General features: G+C 33.4%; 3 protein-coding genes across 4 annotated transcripts; 2 read left to right on the top strand and 1 right to left on the bottom strand.

The window, feature by feature from the left end:
• Positions 1–2,241: 2,241 nt before the first annotated feature.
• LOC135128574 (BRCA1-A complex subunit Abraxas 1-like) lies at positions 2,242–6,812 on the top strand. 2 transcript variants are annotated; one of them, XM_064055462.1, is made up of 3 exons: positions 2,242–2,669; positions 2,717–3,161; positions 3,207–6,812. In XM_064055462.1, exons 1-3 carry the CDS (start codon positions 2,559–2,561, stop codon positions 3,245–3,247), a joined length of 597 nt encoding a protein of 198 aa, XP_063911532.1. In that variant the 5' UTR covers positions 2,242–2,558; the 3' UTR covers positions 3,248–6,812. The 2 variants fall into 2 exon arrangements, with proteins under 2 accessions (XP_063911532.1, XP_063911533.1); XM_064055463.1 differs by having other exon boundaries at positions 2,243–2,669; positions 3,216–6,812.
• A 4,415-nt stretch (positions 6,813–11,227) lies between these two features.
• LOC135128572 (DDB1- and CUL4-associated factor 13) lies at positions 11,228–13,027 on the bottom strand. Its single transcript, XM_064055460.1, has 4 exons — positions 12,696–13,027; positions 11,935–12,649; positions 11,580–11,880; positions 11,228–11,526 (listed from the first exon to the last, which is right to left on the bottom strand). The coding sequence occupies exons 1-4, from the start codon at positions 12,763–12,765 to the stop codon at positions 11,275–11,277; spliced, it is 1,338 nt and encodes a 445-aa protein (XP_063911530.1). The 5' UTR covers positions 12,766–13,027; the 3' UTR covers positions 11,228–11,274.
• On the top strand, positions 12,886–14,178 carry LOC135128573 (uncharacterized). The gene is made up of 5 exons (XM_064055461.1): positions 12,886–12,930; positions 12,992–13,316; positions 13,370–13,645; positions 13,697–13,789; positions 13,909–14,178. Exons 3-5 carry the CDS (start codon positions 13,387–13,389, stop codon positions 14,019–14,021), a joined length of 465 nt encoding a protein of 154 aa, XP_063911531.1. The 5' UTR covers positions 12,886–12,930; positions 12,992–13,316; positions 13,370–13,386; the 3' UTR covers positions 14,022–14,178.
• The last annotated feature ends 1,249 nt before the right edge of the window (positions 14,179–15,427 follow it).

Here is a 15,427-nt window from a genome sequence, read left to right as displayed (position 1 = left end):
TAATTTTCACAGAGACATTTTAAAAAGCGTTGTTCACGTTTTCATAGGACCATTGTTTACTGTTTAATTTTTTTGTAAAAAAATTAAATGTACATATATTAGCGTTTACTAATAACGTTGAATTTTACAACCATTTACAGCCATCATGAAAAAGAAATTAATGAAACGTAAAATCGTAATCAGAGAAGCGGGCCACATCTAAATTTCAACACGGCCTTTCAAATTTATTATAATAGACTGTGTGGTTTCTAAGATCAGCTAGTTACAAAATGTTATTGTTATTACACTATTTTTAAGTCTTTTCCAAAAATTCATTTGCACAAAGTGTAGTAAATTGTGTACACGAATCAATTTTAAAATGAAGCGTTTGTGATCCTTTTTAAATTGACCAGTAAAGTGAATGACGCGCGAAATTTGAACTCAGTTCATAACACGAGACCCGTATTTCAGTTCCCCGTGTAATCCTTATGGGTGAAATCGAGGCGTCACTTTAACGCTTAAATTGTACCATTAAAGTAATTTTCTTATATATCCCACTACCTGTACCATTAAGACTGATATTTTTACTGTTGATCTTGATACCAAACATGAACGGAACCGGTAGTATTTAATAAATATTTAAATTCAACTTTTACCACTACATTTGCCTCGAACGTATGTCGTACAGTGGTTCATACTGCCATTGACTTCCCCCTCCACATAAATGGCTTTGATTTTCAGATGCTACAGATACGGCTGTGAATTTAAAATAATACATAAAGGAGATCTCATATTTGCAAATGTTTTCAATCAATTGCCAAATTTTGATTTAAGAATCATCATCAATCCCAAGCTTTTTTCTTTTCACACATTTTTGCCAGAAAAGGAAAAACTTAGCATTCCTGATTAAACCTTTCATGTACAAGTAAAAATCACTCTCATTTTAGTACGAATTGGGTCTGAAACACCCATTAAAAAAAAAATCACAATTTAAAGAACAATTTATTTCAAAACAAAAAAAAAGTATTTTACAATAAAAAATTGCACTTCCTAATGCAAAATCTGATTCACTTTTGGTGAAAAACTGACCCACAAACTGTTTTCTTGATGGGCCATTAAAATAGTCCTCGGACATTAATAGTTCTTCGACACTGTGAAGTAGATTTTCTTCAGATCTTTCTAGTTCAGGGCCCAATAGCAAAAGCAGTGCTTCGCTCCTATCAGTTTGTCCTAAGCTTCCATGAAGTTGTACCTCAACATTAGCTGTTTTTAGGCTGACTTGGGGATTAAAAGAATTTTCATAGACAACAGCTCGGACCTCAGCTGATTCACTTTTCTTCAGATGTACGTCTCAAGCACGCAAATTATTGGTCCACAATACATTATAACGTCCGTGTAGGGCAGGTGTAGCCATATGATGATATACAAATGCACCTCTTGGGGTTTCACATGTTGCCTCTCTTAAGGAATATCTATGCATAATAAAACAAAATACGTCATAATTTTACTTGACACAGAATTTATCAATATACATTAACTTACCATAATCTTCTCGCATTCTAGCTCGAATAAACTCTTCAAGCACATTTAATTCAGTATACCAATTGACTTTCGCTACATTATTTGACTGTAAAGAATTTTCTCCAACAAAAAAAAATGGCAATTGCCCCTATTGTTTACACATGTCTTTCTGTCATTATTAATAACAAATACAAAAAAAACCAGTCCACAGATACATACAACCCAATGTGAATCAATATCACAGAACTAATATATCATCCAAAAATTGTGATTATGATTGTTTGTTGTGATGAAAATACGAAATCAACTGTCATATTTTGGGGATTTTCACGAACCAAACGTCACTAGTACCGCAAAATATTCGCGTTCTTTTTCTTTCCCAAGTGTTTCTGGATTTTCCGTTTCACTCATGCGCAAGACGTTAGAAACGATGTACGTTACTTCGATGGATAGCGTTGTTTTTAATTTGCAATATATCTTTAACAGAAGCTTTTTATATAGTTAAACGTTTAGTAACAGGAAGATAATTGTACAGTCTTTATCGCTTGTAGCATGAACTAGTTAAGATTTCTACCTATGCGGCGTATTTTGTCTGTAAAATCAAGCTCCCATAAGAAACCCATAGTAGAATTTTTGAATTATGAACTGCCGCGCATTCTAAATTCTAACCTTACTTTACTGGTCAATTGGGTGGCGACATCTAGAAATATTTTGGGCAACGACCACCGGTGACGGCTTAAAATTCGGGTCAGAAAGATCAAAGGCACCGACACGAGTTGTCTCTACTGATTGATTTCTATACTGTGGCGTAACTAATAGGGTGCAAAACTGCAAACCATAGGGCGAACACTAAATATTTTTTTCTGACACAAGGAAGCATTTCCACAACTTTTGAAGGTAAGGAACGTGATCAGGGGGTGATGTAGAAGAGTTTTTGCGCAAACAGTTTGTGCGAAATCGTGAGGTGTCCTTTGTAAAATTTCACCCCCTTTGTAAAATTTCACCACGAATTTTATTAATTTGCCACGAATAGATCGAGTTCAGTAAATAAAACTAAAATGACACAGTCTACAAGTAGTGCCACAACGGAAGACTATATAGATGACAATTGGTCGGTGTCCATCGCCCCGTTGATAGCTTCAGTCAACCGAACAGAGGAAAACACCAAGGTAAATACCATCATTCTTTGAAAATTATTTATTCGTGTCTTTTTTAGGAAGGTTTCTTGATAGGTGAATTGAAAGGACTACAAGAGGTACCGATTAGTGATGAGGTTGAAAGACCATACACCCGTTGCAAAACTCTAGAAATTAAAACGTTCTTGAAGTCGTTGAACCATCAACCTTTCTACGACAGATATGGGAGAGTCATTCCTGAATTAGTGAAGAATTTGCTGGGAAATTTGCTTCCAGTCACAGTTGGCTGGTATCGATGCAGATCATTCCGTGGCATCAGGATAACTCAACAGGAGAATATGATTCACAGAGACCTTATGAGTTTGGTGCCTCTGCCAAAATATTTTGTTTTTTGTATAGTCAATAAACCGACCGAAAATGACAGCTCATTTAATTTTGGTGGGATGTTCTTCCAGTACAATGACTCTGTGTTCAAGACAGTGCCTTCCAAGATGGCAGGCGCAGGGCCGTTAGATTTGACAAAAAGTGAGTAGAGAATTTTTTGAGAATTTTGATACAGGTCTAACCCAGGTTGTTCAGGAGGTTCTGTCGGTGGAATCAGGTGTGGGTAAACTGAACAGTAAACCCCCTGTGCTGTTGAGGTACCAGGCTGGTAGAACTAATTTGCTAGATTTCTACAATCTATCCCGTTAGATTTAAGTCTAGAAGAGTAAGGAGTTGTAAATTGTTCAAAATTTATCGTAATGTTGTCGTTTTTGTCACATTTACTTGTCATGTTTTTTTTTTCGTCGTTGAGTGCTCATAGACAAATGGTCCAATAAATTCTTACTTTTATTTTTAAAGATCGTTAGGTGGTTAAAATTTTGAGAATGGGTATCTAAAATGGTTTTTTCACATATTAAAAATCGTCGCTAAAAATTTGAAATTAGCAATTTTCGGGAAATAAAAAATTCATCGTCTATGTTGTATTTTTTTATTTGTTTATATTATTATACTAGATATTTTCTAAATTTTTCGCTGTAAAGATTTTCTACTATTAGGCAAAATGGTTTTATTTTGGAAAACTCCTCATGCCATATGACGCGATAGGAGTTTGCAACCAATGTTACGTAAAAAGTGCATACTTGATTTTGTAAAACAAGAAATTCCAAAGTAGTTGGAATGAAGATAGTGAAGACATTGAGTTTTCTTTTCATAGGATAAGATATTTCGTCGTCTGAGAACTTGTTTGATGTACAGACCAGAGCGCACTCAGGCCAATGTCGACTCTAAGCGTTCGGAAACCATTTGATTTATAAGCCATGATTCGTGATCTGATACACATCCTAACCGGTTTCGACCATAATTTCTTGCTGTTTCAACTTTCGAATTCTCAGTTTTTCAAAATTTTAATTTGGAGATTTCTCAGTTTACTCCTATTCAATTTTTGGATTTTACAATTTCTCAATTTTTCAATTTCCCGGTTTTCAGTTTTTCTATTCAATTTTACGGTTTTTAAATATCAAAAATAATTTTCATCCAACTGATTACGATGAATACAACACAACACTATCCCAAATTAAAGATACCCTATTACAAAAGCTTTCCTTATATAGCAAAAGACTTAAAAGATACAAATAATCACATCTCAGAAAAATTCATAACACTAAATTTTTAAACAACGAAAAACTATTCTATCAACATTTAACTAATTCAAGCAAAACTCAATTATCCGGTGAACTTCCGAAATTCTTTTGAACCACTTCAAAAATAAAATACAAGGGATTCTTCGTTCAAAAAGAAAACAAAAGGGGTCCGCGCGATCTTTTCAAAAATCTACTACTTCAAAATCCAGGCACAGGGAATATCCGAGATTCTTTCAAATTACTTCAAAAACTAGACACAAAATGTTCCCGGGATTCTTTCAAATTACTTCAAAAACAAGACAATGAAGTTTTTGAGATTCTTTCCAACTACATTCTTCAAAAACAAAACACAAGTCGTCCCCGAGATTCTTACTAATTCCTTCAAAAACAAGACAAGGGATCTCCGAAATTCTTTTGAACCACTTCAAAAATAAAATACAAGGGATTCTTCATTCAAAAGAAAACAAAAGGGGTCCGCGCGATCCTTTCAAACTACTTCAAAATCCAGGCACAGGGGATATCCGAGATTCTTTCAAATTACTTCAAAAACTAGACACGAATTTCCCCGAGACTCTTTTAAACCACTTTAAAAACTAGACACAAAGTGTCCCCGAGATTCTTTCAAACAACTTTAAAAACCAGACACAAGGGGTCTTCGAGATTCATTCAAATGAGTTCAAAACCAAAACAGAAGTGGTCTACGATTACTGAGGTTAAAATTGTGAGGTTAAGAAATATAGTATGAGGTGGTAAAATTGCAAGTTAACAAAATTTACAGGAGATTGATATTTGCCACACTTTAGCAATGATTCAAACAAAGAATTTACATTATGTCAAATTATGTATATCATGAACTGATTGGTTACTTTAAAAAAACAATTTACTTTGAGAGTTTAAAATAGCGCGAACTGGTTACCCCAACAAAACACATAATAAACAAACACAAAAATATCCAGTCATCGCTCCGAGGGAAAAAGCGTCTCGGTGATGTAATCAATCTGTTGCGTCGTGAGGGCATGCCTTGATGAATTAATAAATCTGTAGCGTTGTGATGGCATGCCTTGATAAATTAATCAATCTGTGGAGTTGTGCTGGCCTGCCCTGATGAATTAATCAATCTGTGGCGTTGTGATGGCATGCCCTGATGAATTAATCATAATAATAATTATATAACCTTTATTGCCAAAATACATAGTATATAACAGGCAATTTCTAATATACATGCGAGCAAAAATAAAAATTAATTTAGTAAAGACAGAATTCAGATATAACAAAAAGAAATAAAAAAAATATTCATCTATAAAAATAATTACATACCTACATACTATAAGGGGAAAAAAAATACCGTAACAAAATTTCGCAAAAATAATTTAGGATACATCATTCTACAATGAAAGCAAATACTGTCTAAGGGTTTTGGAACTACAGTGAAACAGGTCTAAATCTTCGGATATAGCGTTGATATACCTAGCAATACGGACAAATGGAGAATTATAACCGTAGTGTGTACGATGAACACCGATGGCTACAATTTCATGTATTCGAGTATTGTAGGAAGGAACTCTCAAGGTAAACATATTTACAATTTTTGGGGCAGTCAATTTTGCTATGTAAAGCTTTGTGTCCAAAAGTTATAGCTTGATACTGACGACGTGTTTCGAGTGATTGAAGACCAATTAACTTCAGTCTCTCGCAGTACGTATAATTATTTTTGTTAATCTTCAATTTAAATAAAATAAAGTTTACTATTTTCTTATGAACTTTTTCGATCCTATCAATATGTATTTTATAGAAGGGATTCCAAATTATGCTACAATACTCGAGAACTGGCCTCACCAACGTAGAAAATAATTTAATAATTACTATTATATTGTTAAAATTTTAGCAATGCCTCTTAACAAAACCACATAAGCGAAAACTCTTACTTAAAATATTGTCAATGTGAACGCTGAAATTTAATTTAGAATCTAGTGTAACACCAAGGTCTAAAACTGTGTCGGTTTTCGACAATACGTTATTATTGATATGATATGAAGTATCAATTGGTACACTGCTTTTTGTAAATGAAATGGTTTTACGCTTATCTATATTAGGGCTCATGGAATTTTTACAACACCATTCCCAAAAAGAATTTATATCGTGCTGAATTTTTAGAGTATCGTTAACATCAGTAACTTTCATAAATAAGTTCAAATCATCAGCGAAAAGAAGATATTTGCAGTGAGAAAAGCACTTTGTGATATCGTTAACAAACAAAAGGAAAAGCACTGGACCGAGATGACTGCCTTGCGGTACTCCTGAGGTTACATTAATAACTTAAAAAAACTTAACTTAAAATAACTTGCCTTCAAGTTATTTTTCTCTAACTCTCCGCCGTACTTGCGTTGTAAATTTCATACAAGAAAAAGTATGTTAAACTCAAGTCTTCCATTAAGGAATCTTAAAGAACTGTCAATGCCAAAGCATTATACATCTATCTTTCAGAGATCTTTCACGTACAATATTATCAAAGTTTACAATAAATTTTTATTAGAGTTTAATTCAAGTTCTTCCATCAATTGTTTTAGGAAAAAAATTAAAAAAATGCTTGATTAATACTTAGGTTTAAGTTTATTATTGTGGTTCTCTTGCTTGTTGTTAACTTTTTGTTATTATTATTATTATTATTTGTATAAATTTAGTTTCTAATTATGGATTATTTAATTTAATTTAATTTAATTTAATTTAGATTTAATTAGTTTAAATTGTTTAATTTGATCATTACCTAGCTGACTCCTGTCTAGATATTTAATCCGTTTTTCTGTACAAACTGTTTGCTTAGTTTTATTTTCTTGTAAATCTAAGGTTAAGTGGAATAGCCTATGGCTAGACTTCGCCTATTATTATTTAATAAAGTCCTATTATTATTATTATTATTATTTTTTAAGACCCACCACTGACCCGGAAATGACCGGCATTCAGGCAAGACTTCTATCATTACGGGTACTAAGACCAAGTAATGATATGCATTGATTAGATTAACAGAACAACTTTCGAGATTCTAGAATTACAGCATACAAATTAGTCTGCTATTATTCTCTAATCTCACCCCATCCCCAAAAGTCCAGCGTAACTACCGACCATTTATCCGCGCATCACATGAAAAGTGACCTACACTACTCTGACCTACTGGTGCTAATCTAATCTGACTGACATGATCAGACTGTTCAAGAAACTTACGAACAATATGACATGTTCCTAACAAAACAGCTTTTTGAATTTTGACAATTATTGAATCATTCAAATGCAAAGACTTTAAATTCTCAACTAAGCTATTTGGAACTACACCTACATTAGAGATAACTAGGGGTAGAATTGAAATTTTTTTAAGATTCAACATGGATTTCATTTCTATCGATAATTGTAGATATTTTGAAATCTTGGTGTTGTATGTTTGAATAATGTTGTTTTTGCGCTGCCATAGTTGTAATTGACATTTTACGTTGACACGTGGCGTGTCGTAATGGCAATGAAAAAGGATCTAGCGCCGCAAAATACAAACGAGGAATTTAAGCTTTGAAAAAATAAATTGATTATCACAAAGTAATTACTACTAATTGATAATCATGTATCTAAAGTTATTATAACAAAAAGTGGCTCGAAATTTTAAAAAAGCGCAATTTAAGTTGTAATCTTAAATAGGGGAATTTGTTGATCAAAATTTGGATTTGTAGTAATTTGACAGTTGACACTATTCGATGGTTTGGTTTATGTTGTTGACAACTATTATGTTATTACTATTTGTTAGTAGTTCTTGTTAATTAAAAAAACCGTTTAAACTTGACGTTATTCGCAACCTCACGCTGAATCATAATCACAAGATTCTCTCTGATCTGGAGCCGTAAATAAAAATGTTTCCACTGGTAAGTATTTCAGACTTCTTGGGCTTGTGTCATTCTGCCGCTTTAAAAACGCTGTTAACTTATAAAATTTCGAATGATTTATGTTATGTTTGATGCCAAGAGTGCTTTTCAGAACTGAATATATTGTCCACAGTGTGGAGGCTTTCATGATTTCCGACTTAATTTGGAAATAAACCAAGAGCGCCGTTTCAGAAAATTCGCGTATTTTATTTTCTTCGCACCACTTGATGAATTTTTGATATTCGGCTTCATATGGACCTGCGGATTTTGTAGGCAACAAATTTGCAGTTGCTTTATCTGCAATTTTCTGAATACGTGCACGATTTTCCATTTCAACTTTGAAATTCAAAATCTAGACCGGACAAATTGACAGATTGGTATTTGACGTATTTGGTAATAAATTCAATACCAACATAATTTCGGTTCAGAAATATTTATTCTTTTAGCGATTGAAAAATGTTATTTTTTCAAAAAGGCAGCGCAAAAAATATTGTATGATACTCGTGTGAAAACTCCATTGCATTACTCACTTACATACAGCGCTCGACTGCGTCTCGCGCCGTATTCCCGTTCGTAATGCAATGGACCGTTTTCAACACTTGTAACATAAATAACTATTGTGTTAGGAATAGCAATGTCAATGAGAATGGCTTCGTTCGTGTGTTGTTTGATAAGTATGATGTCTGGTCTGTTAGCTGTAATGTTTAAGTCTGTAAGTATTGTGCGATCCCAGTATAATTTGTATTTGTTATTTTCAAGGAATGGAGACGGAATGTATTGATAATTAATGTATTAATATTATTAATTATATTAATATTATTATTATTATTATTAACTTTTGGTTGATGGCCATTTATACTGACTACCTGCGTTCTGTGCGTTAAATAAGATCTGATCCAAGATAAAATGCTTCCAATCACGCCATAGTATTTTAATTTATTTAAAAGAAGTAGTAAATCAACACGGTCAAAAGCCTTGGAGAAGTCAGTATAAATGGCATCGACTTGATATCCTTGTTCCATTGAGTTATTGATATAATTAGTATACTCAAATAGGTTAGTTACTGTACTACGATTGGGTAAAAAGCCATGTTGGTGGATGGAAATATTATTTTTAAATGTTGAGATTAAGTGGTCAGAAACAATAGAATCCAGAACTTTAGATAAAGAGCACAAAGAAGCAATAGGTCTGTAATTTTTAACTTCATTTTTGGAGCCAGATTTACGCAATGGGATAATAAATGAGGATTTCCACTGTTCAGGGCATGTGCCAGAATCGAGAGAAAGTTGAAAAATAAGGGTAATTGGCCAAGTAAGAGTTGGACTGCAATATTTTATAAAGAAGGCAGGAATACCATCTGGCCCGGGAGTTAAGTTATTTTTCAAATTGGATAAATTGTGAAATACAATGTCGTTTGAAATTTTAATTGAGCTAAGAGTATTATTACTGTGGAATACATCTAAATTACGGACGTCTATATTTTGGTTTTGATGGTTTGTATATGTACTCTGAAAAAAATCTGCGAACATATTACAAATAATTTCAGGGTTGTTCGAATTTTCCTGATTGTGTACCATCCAGTTTGGCATTCCAAAGTTTTTTCTTAATGAATTGAGATACATATGTCCAAAAATATTTAGGGTTGGTATTGATATTGTTTTCGGTGTAAGATATAAATTTCTTGTAGTCTTCATGAATCAAACTTTTAACAGAATTTCTGATTTCTTTAAATTTATTAAAGTATCCTATATCATAACGAAGTTTGAATTTTTTAAATAGTCTATTTTTTGTCTTTATAAGTAATTTAGTGCCTTTGGAGAACCAATTTGGAAATTTATTATTAGCAACAGCAGATTTAGGGATAAAGGTTTCAATAGCCGTTCTTAGAACGCTGTAAAAATATCAAAATTTGTCCTAATATCATTAGTTGAAAACAAACTATTCCAATTTATAGTAGAAAAGTAGTCGTTAATTTCACCATAGCGAGCATTTTTGAAGTTAAGTTTGTAAGCTAAGTTATTACAGAGAGGTGTATAAGCGAAAGACAGAGGAAATTTTATGTTAAGTGGTGGATGATATGCGTCAACATTCGGTACAATGCTATAACTGTCTTTCTGAACTTTAACATTTACTACATTCGAGAGTACGAGGTCAAGACAGGAGTTATTACAATTTAAAACATGGTTAAACTGATGAATATCCAAATAGTTAAGTGAATCAACTTCATGATAACGATGATAACCGCCTAAGGGAAGAAAACATTTTAAACCCCTCGCGCCAGTTCGCAGTATAATGAACTTGTTTAACTGCCGTAAATGAACTATTAGCAATCTTGTGTGAAGAATTTAGAAGTGTTATAATGTAACACTTACGTATATGCATCCAGAGACCTAGCCCTAATCGGTAAAAATATTCTGCTCAGTATAATATTTTATCGACAAGTTACCTTTACCGATATATTATACAATTGTTCATTTGAAAATATAATTGTCATATAACAAATTTTTTGTTACAGTAACTAATTTTAACGATATATTTTTTTTTTCATGGAAGTTATGTATATTATTCATTTTGTTCAGTAAATAAAACTATTGTCTAACCCCGCTACCCAGGAAGTGCCCTAGCCCTAGGTCGAGTGACCTTCCAATTTTTTACCTGCTATAGGTACTTTCCCACCCTAACCACTACTAACCTATAGGGTGGCATCCAGTAATTATCTAAACGCTCCACCCTAACTGAAGTATGGTCTCTACACATGGTTGCCCACGTTTGAATAATTTTTCTTATTTTTAAATTTTCAAATGCGGTGTGGCGGCGTTCTTTTATCAGCGCGAAATTTAAATGTCAAGATTAATACCACAATATCTCAGAATAATTTTTTCGATACCTCTAATAAATGAAAAAACGACCATTTAAGTAGGTATTTTGGGTATGCAACCAATTATACAAACAATGGAATCGAGAGTAAATAGTAATCTAGGATCACAGTTTGCCAATTTTCGTTATTTATTATTAAGCTTCGGATGTTTTTATTTTGGAAACACATAATTGAGAAAAAACACTCTTTGTTGTAAAAAAAGTACTTTAATATTCAATATGTAAATACAGACGTTATTGATCTTCCTTGAGCACATGTTTCTCCCTTTCTGGCTGATGTGGAACTTCACCAGGTTTAGAGTGCGCCCTACGATTAGCGTCCTTCCTCTTCCCTTTATCCCTAATAGTGCGCAATTCTTTTTGCGCGTTATATACATGTTTAGGCACGTGCCTGTGCCTAGCAATCCGCCGTATTTTTGGATGTGCAGCATATTTTTCTTTCAGAGCTTCACTATAGTTCAGAGCGGCTTTTTCACGTGGTTTTAACTGAAATTAAACAATCTATTAATAACAACAATAATAATAATAATGAATCTTACCGGTCCCAGCTTCTCAGAAGCGCGAGCCTTCCAAATTCTAATATTCATTTCATCAGAACCATTCAAAATGTATTTATTATCGAGAGACCACTGGACACAAGTAATGCGCTGCATTCTTTTAGTGTGGTAAACTTCTCTCGAGTGGCCTTTACTTGTTTCAAAAATCCTGATAGTTTTGTCATAGCTTCCACTAACAAATTCTCGACCAGTTGGCGCATAATCAACGTAAGTCACAGCGCCTATGTGGTCCATGTGAACATTAGCTGGTTTTTTGAGATTTCTGGTGTCAAATGTGTACAAGCTACAAATAAAAATTAATAATTTGTTTGTTCTTTGTAAACAAAACTAAATTTACTTGTAATCTTCATTGGCTGCTGTGAAGATAAAAGCCTCCATAGGGTTCCAACAGATTTTATTAGTTCTCAATTTTAGGACGACTTTTCTCAGCGGCCCACTATCCCTAGTGTCATACAAAATTATACTTCTATCGCTAGCGCACGACGCTAACAAATTCGGCTCGACAGGATTGAACGCAATATCATGCAAACTGTCAACCCCCCATTCAAACGTCCTTACAGGCTCATTCCTCGTCTCTTCCCACACTTGACAAATTTCACCACAAGTGGCAAACACAGGATCCTTAACATGGTGGCTAATACCCGTCAGAACAGTTTTACTTATGACTGTATTCACCGGCTCCTCCTCCTCTCCAAACTGTGGAGCTGCAGTTTTCCACGTCTTGATAGTCTTATCATCCCCCAGTGTTAAAAAATGGTTTCCTGCAGGATTATAAATAACCCCACGAACCACACCTTCGTGAGCCACAAAACTACGAAGACACAGCTTCTGGGGCAAGTCCCAAACCCGAACCTCGCCGTCGTAAGCTCCGCTGATTAAAACTGATAATCGTTTGGGGTGGTTGGAGATGCACGAAACTCCGTCCCTGTGGCCATCCAGATTTCCGACGAACGGTTTAGCGAAGACTTTTTCTAGTTTGACTGCGTTTAGGGCTCTTGTGTACTCACGGGCTGCTTCAAATGGGTGCAAACCTGGGTCGTAGTTGCGGGGAACTGAAAATGTTGTTGGTGAGTTGGTCATGGGGCGACGGATGTTTACCTTTATGGATGTCGTGTTTGGTCTCGCGTAGGTAGTCATCGGGGTTTCTGCTAATCACTTTTACTTTCATTTTGTGGCGGTTTTTGAAGACGGGTTTAATAACACATGCTGTAAATAATGATATTGCCTAACCTAACTTTTTGCAGCATGTGACACTTGAATTGACAGTTGAGCGGATGCGGTGGGATGCGGTAATTTTGTGTGGTTACAGTGCCAGAAACGGGAAAATAGAAAGGTTGGTAAACATGGCGGCTGTGCGAGATTTTCTTTTTGTCACTAAATTTAATTAAATCTAGTTTAAGACTGGTCCATGCTGCGGCCACTTGGTTTACGTCATCAAAACAGTCCTCTAATTTTCCGGCCATTCACTAGAGGCGCCAGTGTCGAATTTTTAAAAATGGCGCTTATAACCACGTGTTTCTCAACCAATCACCAGTACTAGCTTATTACTACCACGTGCCGAATTCTCCATGCTCATTTCCTGAGCTCACTTTTATTTGAAATCTCGAGTTCTGAGGTTGTGTTCACGTGAGTGTTCTGTGGTGTTCATTGTGTTTATTTATTTATTTATTTATCTACAAATTTGCGATAAATAATTTTATCATTCCGTGTGGGAATTAGGTGAGTTGTGATTATTTATTTGAAAAGTAATTTAAAAGTGTATTTGTTTCCAGTTTTACTACGTATTATTATGTATAATAAAAGCCGTAAGTGTTGTGTACCTGGATGCAGATTTGAAGGTACTGAACGTTTTCGTTTGCCAAATCCTCGCAAGGAGGAAGCAATGTTACGAACATGGATCAGCATTATCGGCGGCGATCTTTTGCAAATGTCGTTGGAAGATATTTACAACAAGAAAAGAATTTGTAAGTGTCATTTTACTGACAATTATTTTAATCCAGGGTGCAAGGGTCTTTTACGAACAGCTGTACCAACTTTGTATGTCCCAAGTAAGTATTACTACATTTAAAAAAACATTCTTAACTATTCCGTTATTGTAGTGTGCATGAAAGACACCGAAAAACGTACTTTTGATGATGCCTTTGTGGAAGAATCATCATTTTCCGTGTGTACTCCTTCAGCAAAGAAAATTGGTAAGATACTATAGATGTCAATGAAATAGTTAATGTTAACTTTACAACATTAATAACAACAATTTATCACTGATCACCATAATAGTAACTCCTACTTAATAATTACTGCTTTATTCCAGCTACCGATGTTACAGTGGACATTGTAGATCCTAATTTGGAAAATGCTGCTGTAGTTATTTTTAACACTTGTCGTTTGGTGTTTAGGCGATCGCTTGTGGTTTATTTGGTGTAAGAGTATGTAACCACGTGGTGAAAATAAGGCTAGATTAAATTTAGTTTGTAATTTTATAAAATAGCAATTGTTTAAACGAAAATTATAAGCGTAATTAATTCCTATCTAATGATTTTCTAATCTCAAATGTTGTGAAGTTTCGCCGATGTCAACACGTGGTGTCAATTTCATGTTCAGATTTTCACTGTCCTTGGTTCTAATACAATTTAATGGTCATGTAAATATTCATATAAACCACGTGTAAAGAAATTATCTTATGCAGATTCACTCTTTTATTCATGACAATATTTCAAACTTCTGGATTTTGTTATCTAAGTTATTACTCTAACACAATTTTTGATTTCTTACTCTAGCCTGCATCTAAACGTTGGTTTATGTTGAGGAAACGGACGTGGAAGTGTTGTAAAGTACTTCTAAGTAGGTAATTCTAAATTATTTTGTTTCTTCGATTTTTTGATTTCTCGATTCGAGATTTTTATATTTTTCGTTTTTTTAATTGATAATTTTTCGATTTTCCCGTGTTTCGTTTTTACATTTTTACATTTCTCCGTTTTTTAGTTTTTCGATTTTCATTATGAAATTATTGGATTTTTTAGTAAAATTTTTGTATTTTTCGATTTTTACAATTAAAGATATTTTTATTTTTTGATTTTTCAATTGCTGATTTTTTCGTTATCCGATTTTTTTATTTGTTTAATGTTTCGTTTTTTTTTTAATTTTTCAGTTTTCGATTTTGTAATTTTACAGTTTTTCGATGTTTATTTTGTCATTTTTGGATTTTTCAATTTAATTTTTTTGTATTTTTAGATTTTACAGTTTCTTGTTTTTCAGTTTTTCAAATTTTCAGTTGTTTTTTCAGTTACCGAAGTTTTCAGTTTCTCAAGTTTCGTTTTTTCTATTTTTGATTTTAAATTTTGCAATTGTTGGATTTTTCTGTTTTTTAAATTTTCAGGGTTTTCATTTTTAAGGTTGCAATTTTCCCTTTTCCAATTGATGACCTCTTAGTTATTCGATTTTAAGTTTCTTTATTTTTTCAATTCTTCGATATCTCAGTTTTCACGTTGTTGGGTTTTTCAGTGTTTCTTTTTCGATTTTTCAGTTTTTAATTTTTTGATTTTTCAGTTTTTCAGTTTTAATAAATTTGCCCTTTTGTTGAAAAATTAAAAAACGAAAAATCACTTCTTAGTGGGTAATTCAAAATTATTTTGTTTCTTCGATTTTTCGATTTCTCAATTCGAGATTTTTATATTTTTCGATTTTTCCGTGTTTCGTTCTTACATTTTTGCATTTCTCATTTTTTTCGATTTTCATAATGAAATTGTTGGATTTTTCAGTAAAATTTTTGTATTTTACGGTTTTTTGATTTGTAGAGATTTTAATTTTTCGATTTTCTAATTTGCTTTTTA

This window comes from Zophobas morio, unplaced genomic scaffold, assembly GCF_036711695.1.
Source record: "Zophobas morio isolate AGI-343-1 ecotype UQ-CSIRO unplaced genomic scaffold, CSIRO_AGI_Zmor_V1 ptg000014l, whole genome shotgun sequence".
Taxonomy (NCBI): domain Eukaryota; kingdom Metazoa; phylum Arthropoda; class Insecta; order Coleoptera; family Tenebrionidae; genus Zophobas; species Zophobas morio.
Note: the sequence above shows the minus strand (reverse complement) of the source record. Positions and strands in the feature narration are given on the sequence as shown.